The 14337-nt window shown below is 40.2% G+C and overlaps 3 protein-coding genes across 8 annotated transcripts in view; 1 reads left to right on the top strand and 2 right to left on the bottom strand.

Moving 5' to 3' along the window:
* fut11 (fucosyltransferase 11 (alpha (1,3) fucosyltransferase)) overlaps positions 1–479 on the bottom strand; it is a 7944-nt gene extending 7465 nt beyond the window's left edge. For all 4 annotated transcript variants that reach the window (XR_002276092.1, XR_002276093.1, XR_002276091.1 and 1 more), the window contains exon 1: positions 314–479. The gene's annotated coding sequence lies outside the window, so the exon portion shown is untranslated. The remainder of the gene's footprint in view (positions 1–313) is intronic.
* A 2189-nt stretch (positions 480–2668) lies between these two features.
* rab9b (RAB9B, member RAS oncogene family) lies at positions 2669–7874 on the top strand. 2 transcript variants are annotated; one of them, XM_020614619.1, is made up of 3 exons: positions 2669–2801; positions 3663–4355; positions 7801–7874. In XM_020614619.1, exon 2 carries the CDS (start codon positions 3741–3743, stop codon positions 4350–4352), a length of 612 nt encoding a protein of 203 aa, XP_020470275.1. In that variant the 5' UTR covers positions 2669–2801; positions 3663–3740; the 3' UTR covers positions 4353–4355; positions 7801–7874. The 2 variants fall into 2 exon arrangements, with proteins under 2 accessions (XP_020470275.1, XP_020470273.1); XM_020614617.1 differs by having other exon boundaries at positions 2670–2801; positions 3663–7868.
* plp1a (proteolipid protein 1a) overlaps positions 7866–14337 on the bottom strand; it is an 8461-nt gene continuing 1989 nt past the window's right edge. The window contains exons 2-7 of one of the 2 annotated variants that reach the window (XM_020614615.1): positions 11915–12101; positions 11605–11761; positions 11098–11266; positions 9929–10002; positions 9752–9817; positions 7866–9404 (exon numbers count right to left, since the gene is read on the bottom strand). In XM_020614615.1, coding sequence (XP_020470271.1) covers positions 9306–9404; positions 9752–9817; positions 9929–10002; positions 11098–11266; positions 11605–11761; positions 11915–12101 — 752 coding nt within the window. In that variant the 3' untranslated portion in view covers positions 7866–9305. The remainder of the gene's footprint in view (positions 9405–9751; positions 9818–9928; positions 10003–11097; positions 11267–11604; positions 11762–11914; positions 12102–14337) is intronic. The other variant, XM_020614616.1, reaches the window with a different exon arrangement.

Genomic DNA, 14337 nt, shown 5'->3' with positions numbered 1-14337 from the left:
AGATGTTTAGATAAAAATGTTAGGATACAAGGGCCCCTCCTCCTCATGAATCCCAATTTAACCACTGGATACATGCAGCTAATCACTAGTCACAAGGACAAACGGTTAACTTTCTTTATCTAATGTTGACCTCAATCCTCAGTTTTGTATATAAAGTCACGCCCTACGTTGAAGCCCATGGATCAAACTGAAATGCTAAGGACTTTGTTTTATATGTTGGCAACCAGCTTCGTAAAACAGCCTAACAAGTAACAATAGAACGTGTCTGTGTTGATAAAACATGCATAAATAACGAAATGTTATAGTTTCTTACCTTTACCACTGCAGAAAACACATGAAGCTGTGTTTGCCTTAATTAATCTCCCAAATATATAGTTTTTTCAAATCAAAGTTTGGTTTGTCTGGGCGTAACAATAAAATGCTGTCCGCTATCAGCCAACGGTATAAAACAAAAACAGCTGAATTCTTCTTCTACGTTCCTGCTTTTACTTCTTCTTCTTGGGTCATAGACAAACTCAAGCTGCACATCGACACCTACAGCAGAGGAGTGGAAATAGCTGAACTAAATATAAACATCACATCTTAAGTTTAAATCTGTTCTGCACCAAAACTCAATTCCTTCTTTCCCAGGATGTTTTAATACAAACAATATTTCACTAGAAAGCATTATGGCGCATGTAAAGTGTGTACATCAAAAAAAAAAAATGTTAAAATGATAACAAACACTTATAGTGCCCATGGCATGCTTTTCCTTGTTTTCTGACTTATCTACAATGTTACAATGGTGAATTAGCGCCTAAAACATAACCTAAATATCAAAAAATGTGATGCATGTATGTTCTAGTACTTCTGTGCAGAAGCAACCTGATTTATACATCTCGCAAACTCTCACTCGTGAGACTTTTTTTAAAACAACAATATAAAGTCTTACATCATAGTTTTTAGGATTTACTTAAATGGTCATAATTTCCATGCAATTGCACGTTTATGTGAGCTTGCTTGATATCCACCGATGCTATTTTAAAAGCGGACTTTTTTGACTGCATGTGGTTTTGTGGATATGCAGTATTTTACCTCCTGCTGCTGCACTGTGTGTGTGAGGATGTGGAGAAAAATACAGGGCCTGATGTTACTGCATGTCTGGGAATGTTCCTGTACAGGGACTCACTGTTTTACCTGACCGGGTCTAACCTGCAATCAGTCAGCCTGTGGAGCCCCCGCAGCAGTGAATGATCAGCTCATCAATGCTGGATTCCCCCAGAGCACAGTACATGTTTGTTTTGACTGCTTGAGGCCAGTGTGTCTGCTGCATGTGATGTGTTGCTAGTTAACAACTAGATTAATGATCCATGATGTTATTGTCAATACTATGCTAACTGTTGGTATTAATTTCACTGCTTTGGGACTGTATGTGTTCGTGTGGGGGAAGACACAGCAACCACCAGTTGAATTTATCAACCTTGGAGCTACTTGAAAGGGAGCGATGTTTCCACTACTCAGTGGGACTTAACAGTAAGTTAAAAAAACAAAACAACAAAAAACATTAATATATTGTTTCTGTCGAGAATTGTTGTAAGGCTGGAGAAGTTACTATGTCTGCATTATGCCATCTAAAATATGAGGTTTCCAAACTACTCGCTTTGTTTAGAGTGTTACACATCTCTTTTCATAGGTACATATACCGTTGTTTACCTATCTATGGAGGAGAAATTCAAATTAATTAATGCTGTTGCGGTTCATCATGCTGTCCACTTTCATATTCTGGCTCAAACATGTCAGGTAGGATTTGAGGTTTTGTCATTGTCAAAAACGTAACTTATTTATCAGTGTTTGTTGTTTATGCACTGTCCTGGCTTCCTGACCGATGTGATGTCAAGAAGTATTCCCCCATTGAGATGGGTTTCCCCTGCCAAAACTTGGTTTCATGTAGTGCCCCCTTCATTGGTTGTGGATAATGTTAGGATTCAGGTTAGGGGAAACACAGCTCAGTGTGGAAACAGATTTCAACACAACACCAGTAACAGGAGTTGTGCATGTTCATGAACTATTTTCTTGTTTTTAGGGAGAGGCTCTCAAATTTTGTCATTCTGAAATAAATACAGCCTATTTGGAGTTATGATGGGTGCCTAATCCAGAAGTACCCAAGATTAAACAATAAATGGCTGGAAATGAGCATGCCATGGCCACTTTAATTTATAAAGGAAAAAAAAACCTTAAGTAAAAACAGCTTTGACTTATATAGTCTCCTATACAGATACTAAACAGGCTTCTAACTTTTACTTCTGTGGATGTGAAATATGTATATAAATATCCAATATATCACTCCTTCATTTGTGTTCCCTAAGTGATTTCATCTAAATAATGTTTCTTCAATGCATTATTTATATTGGTGGATAGTTTAATTTATAACAAGCAATCTTATTTTACAAGATCTTTATATCTGTCGTATGGGAATTTGTAAAACACTGGGAACTTCGGCTTTCAGATAAATGAAGTTGAGTGAAAAGTACAATATTTCACTCTGAAATGTAGTGAAGCAGAAATATAAAATGTCATAAAAAGGCTTAAGTACTTCAAAACTATATATAGGTACATGACCTGAGTGTACTTAGTTACACTCAACTATAGTCAATGCTGCCGCCACCACCTTGAGGAATTTTGCGGGATTTAGGACCCCAGGTAATCTGGGCAGTGGGCACGTGCATCTCGTAGATGGGAGCGCGCACGTCACGACACGACATTCAATCTCAGGCAGATGTAGAGGAGCAGGGCAGACCACATTATCAACTATTAGGAACAGGGTGAGTGAAAATACATGTTTATGTTATATCCATTCATTTATATATATCACCTTACAGCAACATTTGTTGTTTTGTTGCTTACAACGCTTTTAAAAATCAGTTTTGACTCGCATATACACTGAGGCTACCTATTAGCCTTACCGTTATGTGTCAACAATCCGTCAGACTAGCCGGCTAACTTAGCCGCTACACAGCAACATTATAACAGTTTTATTATCTGTAGCATTAAAGTTTTTAAAACTATGTTACCCGTTTCAGTTCCTAGTTAACTTCACAGAGACCGTCGATGAAGCAGTTTGACTATAGTTTTGGTCAGCCACAGCAAGTCTGCGCAAGTGCAGTGGTCATTTCCAGACCAGTCCGCTTATGATCCTGAATCGCCCCCGTTTTTGTGGCGTAGCACTCGTACACAATACCCTGTTGTGAACGTCATGTTGTCATTTAGATTTTAAGGCATTTAGCATTCATTTCAGTTTAACCAGGTATAGTATGTATAAACTGCCACGAGTCAGTATTACTGTGTCATGCAGTAAACAACAAAGCTTTAGTCATGCAGCTCTTTACTTCAGAGAGCTTTGGCAGACATCTTGGTCATTCACCCCGGTCACTGTGTTGCTCACACTAGTCAACCATTAGACATCTCTCCTGTGGCTTTCACTTGTCATCAGAAAGGTTTATTTGAGTTTGAATACAGATGTTGCTAGAGCAGCACTCTCTTCCCCTAGTAATCTGCACTGAATCATAAGCCAGCAGACTGGTTTGGGTGTTGAATTTATTTAGTTTATTTCTGGGAAGTCAATATCTTTCATTACCAATTGCCCAAAATGATCATTTGCATTTCTCTTTTGATTGTGTACAAAGGTTAAACCGACCCTGGTCTGCCACCTGGTGTGGAGGCTTGTAGCTCCTTGAGGAGGCCTTGCTGGGTGAAGAGGAGGCATGATGAGTGGGAAGAGCCTGCTGCTGAAGGTGATCCTGCTTGGGGACGGTGGAGTGGGCAAGTCCTCCTTAATGAACCGCTATGTTACTGACCGCTTCGACTCCCAGTCCTTTCACACCATAGGTGTGGAGTTCCTCAACCGGGACCTCGAGGTGGACGGGCGCCTGGTCACTCTTCAGATCTGGGACACAGCTGGTCAGGAGCGCTTCAAGTCACTCCGCACACCCTTCTACCGAGGTGCAGACTGCTGCCTGCTCACATTTGCTGTGAACGACCTGCAGAGCTTCCAGAACCTCAGCTGCTGGAAGAAGGAATTCATGTACTACTCAGACATTAAAGACCCTGAGCGTTTCCCTTTCGTGGTGCTTGGCAATAAAGTAGACATGGAGCAGAGAGAGGTGGGGGAGGACGAAGCACGGGCCTGGTGTGAAGAGAACGGCTGCTGTCCTTACTTTGAAACCAGTGCTAAAGATGACACTAATGTCACAGCTGCATTTGAGGCAGCTGTCAGAGAGGTTCTGGCTGCTGAAGACCAAATTGACCATGCACTACTGAGTAGCACTATTGATCTCCATGGCAACCGTAAAACCTCTCGCACATCTTGCTGCTGATTGGTCAGTTGTGAATCCAACTTTCTTACTCTGTCTGGCTGAAACTTGCCTGAGGCAGTTTTGAGAGTTAGTTAGAGATCGTTTTCGGTACACATACTGTACTGTAAGGTTCTGAGTACAGTACCCTGTAAAAGTAATATGGGTAAAATACAGTTGCTCTGAGGGGGGCAGATTCAAGGATTCAGCTGGTGTGTAGATTGAATTATTTCTCTAACCAAGGTACAGGCACACTCATCCTTTGTATTCTGCTTTCGGTAATATTGCACAAAAACATTTTTATAGAGCTTCATCTTTGTCTGCCTATGAGCAGTTTATCAAATGTTGCTTTCAAAGCATTTATTCTAATGAGAGTAATCAACAGTTTGATTAATACAGTGGAAGAAAGAATATACCAGTCTTCTATGGAGGAGCACACTCAGCCTTTGGCACAACAACATTCAGTTGGTCTTGTAGCTGCTCAACTGTTTGTCCATGATGTGATTTTTTCCAGGGTTATACAATGACTCTATATCAGATTTGTAAGCTGGAGAGCTAATGAGTTTTCTGTGTCTGTCAGTGACAGTGTCCCCAGTCCATGCAGATACTGTGATTGGAAACTCCCAATATATAAGTACGATGACTAATATGATTTGAGGTACGAGGACTTTGATTATGACCCTGTTTGTTTTCAACATGAAGGAAATTGTGAGCTTTGTAGCTCTGACTGTAAACACTGGGTACGAGCTGTTGTGGTAGTCATTTGACTATTATATCAATTATCACTGCACTTTAGTGTAGACGGGTGTTGGGTGTATGACTCAGGCATAATCAGATCACTTTCCTATGATTTATTTATTTGGCCCTATTTACTAGGTAAGGTTCAGTGGTTCTCAAAGGTCAGAAATAATATTAGTATTCTAAATAAACTGCTCTTTATTTTCTTGTGTAGCTCCTTTCCAAACTTCAGTGCATTTTCATTTTTAATAATTTTTTTCATAGACAGTCATCTGATATTTACATTGGGCTTCAGAATTTGATTAGGGGCTGATTAAAGTCTGTGTTCTTGATTTGTAGATGAGGTTATAATTAATAGAATTACCATTACTTTTCATAATCATGGAATGTTTGCAATCCTGTGTCTCTGTCATGTTGATTGCGTGGTAGGCTTGAACTTTACAGGCTTTGGTTTTCCTATTTTGAAGGTCTCCTGTGCTTTACTGATTACACATGTCCTGTCAGTCTGGTCACTCTAGGTCTCAGCTGAATGTGAAATAGCCTGAGCACTAAGATAAGGCTGTTACAGCTAATGGGTGTATTGTAGTACATCAACACTCAAGTCCATTTATATAGTACTGAGCGAGTATTCTGGGAAGTGAATGACATTTACTTGTGTGCAGCTCAGTGGTACTTTACTTTTGTGTCAGTGTTTTAACATCCCTGTTTACTTGCCACAGGTACATTTGACTTTTGTCCCCTTTGGTTTTTGCGGTACTGCTGTTGACCAGTGTTTTTTAAAACCAGTGTGAGATTTTAGAAAATAATATGCCTGATATTCAGTGTTTCACACTGAGTTTAACATGGTTTTGAAATTCATTCTCATCAGTGTTTTGATTGCTGCTTGAATAGTGTTTTATATGATGTTTGCTTAAGTAACACGTTTTCATCTTCTGAATGCACAGAGCCACCATGGTTCTCATTTTGGCCTCATGCTCATATTTTTTCGGTTATGTTGCTGAGATGACATTATTTTCCTTTCAAGTCAAAAATTGCATCATAATTCAATATGGATGCAGACATTACAAGAGCTTCACTGTGAAAGTGAACGCAATCCAGTCAGGTCCTGTTACATTATTACAGGCTTCTTTGGTTTAATGTAGGGTCATGATTACTGTTACATTTTGTAGGATCTGTTTGAGTACTGGTACTTAAAGCATAATTTATTTACTGTGAACTGAGTGAGGGCATTTTAACAAAATCAAGCTGTTAGCCTACATTAATTTGAAGCAGAAAATGAGGGGCTGTTAGCTTTACATTTGTCAGGTTTAATGTTTTCTGTATTAAACAGAATACTGTCTCCTTACTGTGCTGGTTTTGTCCTGTTTAGATAATGTAGCTTACCACAGTGTTTATCTGAAGTCTGACATACCTGAGATTCAGTGGATATTTATAATTTGGTAGCATAACGCTGGCAGGTAGTATGTTGCCCTCATGGTGCCGTCTTACATCACTGCAACCCAGTTTGTTGCCAGTAATTTTTTATGTTGCATTCGCTGTAATACATATGAATGTAAAAATACATTTTTTGTCCATAATAACGGCTTATGTAAACTGAAATAGACATTCATTGTATAATGTACAATGTCTGTTGCACAATTGTTGCTTATCCCATGAGTGTGATTTAAGCTGTTTGAAAGTTGCTGCTCATCTTGATTATATAGTGTTGATCTAATGAACAGCCTCTCCTGCTCCTCTTTTTGCACTAAAGACATAAAGGTTGTGCCAACATGCTGGCAAAGCGGCAAATATTCCTCAGTACCCATCTACGAATAAAACATGCAGCATATCAAATGAAGACATTACCTTGTCTGTGGCTTTTGTGCTGATACTTTGAAAATTTAACCATGTGGCTTTAAAGTGACTCTAAAGTTTGAAAACAAAAGCTATTTTTAAAACAAAATAGGTTACCCAGATTATTAGTAACTTAAGTTATCCACTGGTCCCCTGCCACCTCAACATCAGTTAAACAGCAATACTAAATTATGGATTTTGCGATTCCTTAGCAAAACCTTATCTAAAACACACGTCTAGCATTCTCTTTCTCTAAAATACACCTTGTCTGAATTTCATCACACAAGATCTTGAATGATGCTGAATGACCAAGTATGTATTGGAACCCAAGAGACAGTGAACACCAGTTTTCCTTTTCATTAAAAAAAGAACAAGCATGCTCTGCATTTTTATCTTCCTTTCATTAAAAAGGATATCAAGCATGCACCACAGGGTGAAATCTGACCTTGTCAGATATTTATCACCTCTACCATAATACATTTTTCTAAATATCTGAAATAAGGAAATCTATAGAAACTAAAGAATCAATGGACAAATGCAGAAAATTACAAAAAGTAAGTACAAAATATTGAATTGTTATGACTCAGTTAGAAAAAGCTGCATTTATGCCATTTTATAAGTTCAGCTGTAATAAACACCTACATTTTAATGAAAATAATGAAGGAATTCAATTTAACAAGCACTGCCAAGTTGTACCGATAAACTAGAACACTGATGGCCAGCTCATTAGTGATGGTTATCGTTGGAAGCTCCTACAGCAAAACTAGGGGCACTGTCAGGAGATGTCATATGTATCTGCAGGATATGGCGAGCACTGTGCCCCTCCGCTGTCCCTCTGCAGACTGCCAGACAGCTCACAGCCTCTCCTCTCCTCTCTTACCCTGTGTCACTGCTTCCTCAGGTACACCTGGCCCACAGCCAACTGAAGGAAACTGTGCACCTGTGGATACAAGAGGAGAGAATACAAAAGCCCTACAAGTGGCAGGAAGCCGAAGAGTGAGTGCCAGTAAAACGCTGCCACACTACATCAGACGCTTTCACAGACTTCAAACTAATGTTTTCAGAGGAACTCTGCACAAATACTCCAAAAAACATTTTTTAATATCAAATATTACCAACACAAAAAAATAATCATCAAACTGCCAGCTGCTGCTTTACAAATCCTCCATTCACAGCTGAATAAAGCTTCCACCAAAAGGAATAATCTACTTATGTCAAAACACTTTGTTAGTAATACCCAAAGTATAAAAGTAGTAGTAAATTCAGCAAAAGTAAAACAATGTTATACAATAACTACAACAAAATTTCCCAAAGAATTAGAGACAAAACAATGCTGCCCTATCTCTACAAGAGTCGTGCATTAACAGCAGGGGGTCACGCCTCAACAATAAGATTTAATCTAATAAGAGGTTACTTCGTAAGTTAGCACCTAGTGGTTTTATCATCTCAAAATTATGAGAAACAATTTCAGACCTTTCTAGATCAGAACTAAACAAGTATGGCTCTTTGTTAGAAAGAAACTATTCAAGATCATCTAAAATTCCTCCAGTCCCCTCACTCTGAATCGATCATTTCCATTATTCACGGGGAGGTAGGGGTCACGCAGCAGCGGGTGGGTGTGGTGTGTGGATGCTGTCCCAGATGGGCTGCATGAAGGCTGTAGAGAGGTCTAACCCTCTCTTTGTCCGGAGGACCCTCTCCCTTGACATGTAATATAACCCTTGGCAGAGACTCGTAGCACAGGTGGCCCCCAGAACCGGATTCTTATTGGTTAGCTTTTAAAATGGGCATAACTCCATTGTTGAGGCTTTTCTTCAGCTCGTGAGAAAAGTCCTGAGGTCAGCAGGAGACTGCAAATGCGTGCATGTCTGCCACCATGGCAACCAGATGTGAGGGAAGGTAGTCATGGTGACTTATAATCCCTATTCTCTGTTAACAGCTGCATTCTAATTGCACACGTTTTGCAAATCAGCGGTTATCTCTTGCATATGTTAATTTATTAGTGATGTGTTATCGACTGTGACAAGAAGCAGAAATTAATTTTAGGCACTAACTGCAGCAAGAGCAGTAACTGGCCAATATTTTGGTGACAAAGTAAAGAAATAAGACTTACTGCATGTAAGAGCAGCAGACAAACCTCACACATTTAAAAAAAAACAAAAAAAAACAAGAAGGAATTACAAAATAGCATCTTTACAATGACAAAAGTAAAAATATAAAAAGATCTTTTGAAAGTCCGTGACCAGAGGAGGTCCTACATGTGCAGATGATGTGAAAGAAAAGAACCTTTGTCATCCCTTTAGGTCTCCTTTAGGTTGGTGAGCAGTGACAGAGCAGACACGAAGCTGGTAAGCCTAACACCTTGCACTTATCCCCTTTCTCCCCAGATACCGCAGGACTGCAAAGTTATAGGTGGTTGACACAGTATAGGTCAGCTACAGAAGAAGAAGCAGAGACAGAAGTGTCAGAACAAAAGGGAAGAGAAATCCACAACATCCCGATAGCCTACAAACCAGAAAAAAAAAAAAGGATTAACTGCTAATAGCATTCATTTGATAGTAGATACCATCCCTGTAACAGCTTCTGTAATGGAGCATGCCAGTATAATGGGTGCATCATTTGCTTGACTGGAAAACCACCAGACATTACAACATTATGATGATGTTTGTGTCAGCTGACAAAGAGGAACAGAGAGCAATAGAACAAAGGTCATCAATCATGGAGGCCTGAGATTCCTTCCCACCTACTGTACACTCTGAGCGTCACAAAGTCACATGAGTTATATCCCTACTGCTATACCCCACTGTGGCAGCACAGCACAAACTGGCCCTGGCCGAAGCACAATCACTCACCAGAGCCAAGACAGTGATGCCCGCACCAGCGAAGGCAGCAATGTAGAGGTCATAGGTCATTCGGTACTGGAAGGAAGAGGTGGTGGCGTTAGTGGTGACAACATATCTATTTTATTTTATGTCAGGCCAGTTGTAGAACAGTGATTGCAGAGCTTGAATTATTTTCCTGGACCTTACCTCTCTGGTCTTACAAACAGTGGACAAAGTCGTGCCACAAGCTTTCCCCGGTACTGCATGCCATGGCAGAAGACCTGTTAAAAGTATGTCATCAATTCCATCTATTGGTTCCAAAGACATTTAAAGGATAACACTGTCACATTCTATATTTTTCTTATTGTCCACAAATGCCATAAAATAAAATACTACTACATCAGTCCATTACTTTGACTTCCCTGCCTTATCTGTGGCTCTCAGCCCAGAGTCCATTGTTTCCCGCTGAAGATGCAAATCTTTAAAAACTGGCCACAGATACCTTTATTTATTTATTTATTTAAAGGCTGAATAATTTCCTAAAATAGCTGGGCATTATAGTTTTTAGCAAACACTACCACACCATTAGTGCATTTGATTGCGTCTACATTCAGCAGTGGATTAATAAACATTTGGCACCAGAGTCAAATTCCTTGTGTGTCTGACACACCTGGCCGATAAAGCTGGTTCTGATAAGATGGTGAGTATTTATCAAGCAACAACCTCTGAGGCTGAGGAATAAAGCCAATGCGGAAGTGTTAAAATGTGCAGTTCCTCGAATGGCCACTTGAGGCTGGCTCCAAAAGGAATTTTTTATAACTCACCTGTTTAAATTATAATTAAGCTAAAAGTTGTACATAATTAAGGGCATGACCACTTTGGGAGGGTCCCACCACAGGCAGCTAGCTAGCCGTCTAGCCAGCTCCATGCACACTCCACCTCTCTGCCCGTTTTGTGTGTAGCCACAGCAGGCGGAGTGAAGCACTGTCAATATGGCTTGAGCTTCAAAGCCACTCTTCAAAAAACTAGTGGGTGATGTCACAGTGGGTTTGTCCAGCTTTTATATAATGTTATTTATAGTAGCAGGAGGGTGTATGTAGGATTGACTTAACAACAGTTCCCATGTCCATGTGCCCAGTGAAACTGTGTACTCATTGATATGTTTTAAGTAGTTACTGGACAACAATGACGATCTTTGGCTCATAAGATAGATCAGCCTTTGGCAACACAGACAATACTTTGTAGAAGAATCAATTCCTTGTTAGTCTTTGTCTTTGGTTTGTTGACAATAAGAATAATATAGAATATCACCAGACTTGTCCTTTCACTGAATACAAGTGGTGTGAGAAGGCAGCCATAAGCAGGTTTCTTGTTACCATATTGCCTTGCATCAACACAGAGCTGGTTGATACTTGCTGGGGTCTCAGTCAGAACATCAATGGTGTGACAGGTGGCATCCATGTTGTAGAAGACGTAAACAGGGAGGGCAGAGAAGGCAAACACCAACAGCCACAGCACAGCGAGTACATATGTCATCACAATAAACTGTACAAGGAGAAAACCGAATAAACATTAGTGGGCATCGTTATAGTAAACTAAAGCACTGAGCAATCTAAGGGAGTGCTTTTATGAGCAGTGACTCACTTTGTAACTACATTTTCTTTTTTATTATTAGCATTACTTATCATCTCACTCTCAGTTCTCCTCCTCTTCCAACCACTCAGTCACCCCGAACTGCTCAAACACACTTATCTTTGCATGCTCCCAAAGGTTTTAAGCAACCTTAAGATTTTCAGCTCAGCACCCACCAGGGAGTGATATGTGTATTAATCCCATCCAATCTCTCCAATCCCCTTTACTTGTCCCACTCTGGGCGCTCTCACCGAGGAACTGAGGCAGCGGCCACACATGGTGCTCCTGAACTCTCCAAACGTTTGCTTGGCAGCACTTGTGGTATAGAAGCCTTCAGCCAACAGTGCGATGCAGTAGAGGAAGAAAAAGGAAGCCAAACCGTAGATGACATACTGGAAATATTGAATGCTGAAAATGAGAAGTAACCGGAAAAGAGAATTGAAAAATATTGCGTTACACAGAACTTAAATCTTCAAAATAGACACTAGAACCTGAGAAACCCAACGGGAAGATTGGAAGGATGCAAGTCTAACGATGGAAATGCAGAATTGTATGACTTACATGTAGACAAGCGTGATGTAGTCCTGAGTGTTCCGGACAAAGTGATTCTCGATGAGCCTCTCTGTCTCTGTGAGTGCCTGGTGCCCACAGCCGCAGAACAGGGCAATACCAGAGAAACAGAGCAGTGTGGCGATCAGGGAGCAGTATGGCACCCCACCCAAACAGCGCATGCAGCAGTCATACAAACCTGTTTGTCAAGACACCAGGCAGTGAAAGTCAGGACACAATTTTTAGCTGATGTTGTATGGCAAACAACACAGGGGACGCACTCTGAACTCAGTGTATACACAGTAGAACTGATGTCTTGTAAAGAATATTTCCACTTAGTTAATATAGACATTAAAAAATAAAATTGCCACACGTAACAGCTGTCAGAAAAATGAGAGGCTCTTTGGCTTTTCCTGCACCTGGTCACAGTAATGTGGGATTTTATCAAAGATCTTATATTTCAGGCGAGAGGACTCACTCGCCTGATCTTTTTTAGGGGAGAGCAAATACTGTTAAAAAAAAAACTACAGGGCAATTTAGAGGCAGATGACCTAAAATCATCAGGAACTCGCCTACTAAATGCGAGTTTTATGTGCCTTTATTGATGTCCAATGCTGTTGGCCACGGTGCTCATGGACTTTCCCTCAGACAGTGGAAAAAATGTATGGGTGCTTGTGAACTGTACATGTGTCATAAAAAACCAGACAGTAACAAAAACACAGAGAAATTAACATGTGTTCTTTTTACATTTAACCTTACTATTTTTGGATCTAATTTAAAACGTTGGAGACTACCGTACCACACACCAATTGTAGTTTTTAATACAATTTTGCGGATTTCTGTAAGTGGTTCCGCTTACCTCGTTTTCTGCCCGGGCAATTGTCGCATGGGACGGGACCGTCTCCAACCAAGACGTCAAATTCTATGTTGGCTGTCGATTTTTTCAGCCGAGCGTGGTTCGAATCAGTCCTCAGTGGATCCAAGGCTGATGGTCTCGTCTCCCGCAGAGTTCGGCCTGGTTCCCGGGTCAAAACGGCACCAATTATAAGCTATTATTTCTGTGTAGCTTCTTCCGGTTCTTTCAAACCAGGAACTCTCAATGAGACGAAAGAGACTGCTTTAGATTTTATAAAAAATAACCGTGCTGGTTTATTCAGAGGATCACAGGTAAAATTCACAGGACACGTCCAGAGCTCTCTCACCCCTCTGCCTGCAGGCAGCAGAAAAGCTGAAGATGTCTGGACCCAACAACCTATATAATATTAATCATTTTTGGGCTAGCCCATGCTACAAGGGGCGTCAAACCGTGACGCCACCCGATAAGCAAGCTTTGCAGCTGCTCTATCGTTTAGCCAAAACATGAGGAAAAGTCAAGGTGCGTGACTGTTGTTTTCGTGGTGTGTATCTAAACAATTGGACATAACCTTACACATTAAGACAAATATTAAGACTAGCATTACAGTTGACCCTAAAAGCTCTTTTCCTGTAACCTTGGCGTGCCTGCAGTCCTCACTGCAGGCTGAATAGTTACAGCAAAGCTAGTCACCCTGTCTGCACTAAACATTTCTAGACAACAGATCTCTAATCCATATCTATCTAACTAAGAAATAACCTAACAGTCTCTAAATGGTTTGGCCCCCCTTTATCTTACAGAATTGTTGCATCCCTATAGCCCCTCTTGGTGCCTCAGATCAGCTGATCTTGGAGACACGAGGGCTAGGCGGAGACTTAGGGGGACAAAGCCTTCTCTGTGGGGGCTCCTAAGTTGTGGAATGCATTGCCCCTGTACATTAGACAGGCCCCCCTTGTTGTTCACTTTTAAAACTTATTTGAAGACTCATCTGTATTGTTTGGCATTCGAATCAGTATGAGCCTCTGTCTTGTTGAGCCTTTGTTTTATGATGGATGGTTGTTTTAAGTGTGATGTTGTTTTATTGTTGCTTGTTTTATTTTGTTTTAATAAGTTTTCTGGATATTGTGTTAAGCACTTTGGTCAGCTCTGGCTGTGTTAAATGTGCTATATAAATAAAGCTGATGATGATGATGAAAATAAAATCTTACTTAACTCCAGTGGTGGACATACAAAAAGTTGTGGATGTATTTGGTTGTTTTGAGATATCCCACTGATCTTTCTGCCTCCACCCTGATACAGTGAAAGTGATCTTTGTCTGAAACTAAGGTTGCCACTAAATAATAGTTTTAATATTTAAGATAGTATGTTCATGGGTAAAATGTAAAAAAAGCAATTAAATGTCTCAGAGCAAAAGGTGACATCTTCATAAATCTTGTTTTGTCAGGACAACAGTCCCAACCCAAAAGACATTTTGTAAAACAGAAAAAAAAAAAAATCAACAAACAAACTGGAAAAGCTTAGAATCTTGACATATTTTAAACAAAATGTGTTTATCATAATTGCTTGTAATTAATTTTCTTTG

The sequence above is a fragment of the Monopterus albus genome, unplaced genomic scaffold (assembly GCF_001952655.1).
Source record: "Monopterus albus unplaced genomic scaffold, M_albus_1.0 scaffold148.1, whole genome shotgun sequence".
Lineage (NCBI taxonomy): Eukaryota > Metazoa > Chordata > Actinopteri > Synbranchiformes > Synbranchidae > Monopterus > Monopterus albus.
The sequence above is the reverse complement of the archived record's forward strand: the minus strand, read 5'-3'. Positions and strand labels throughout refer to the sequence as shown.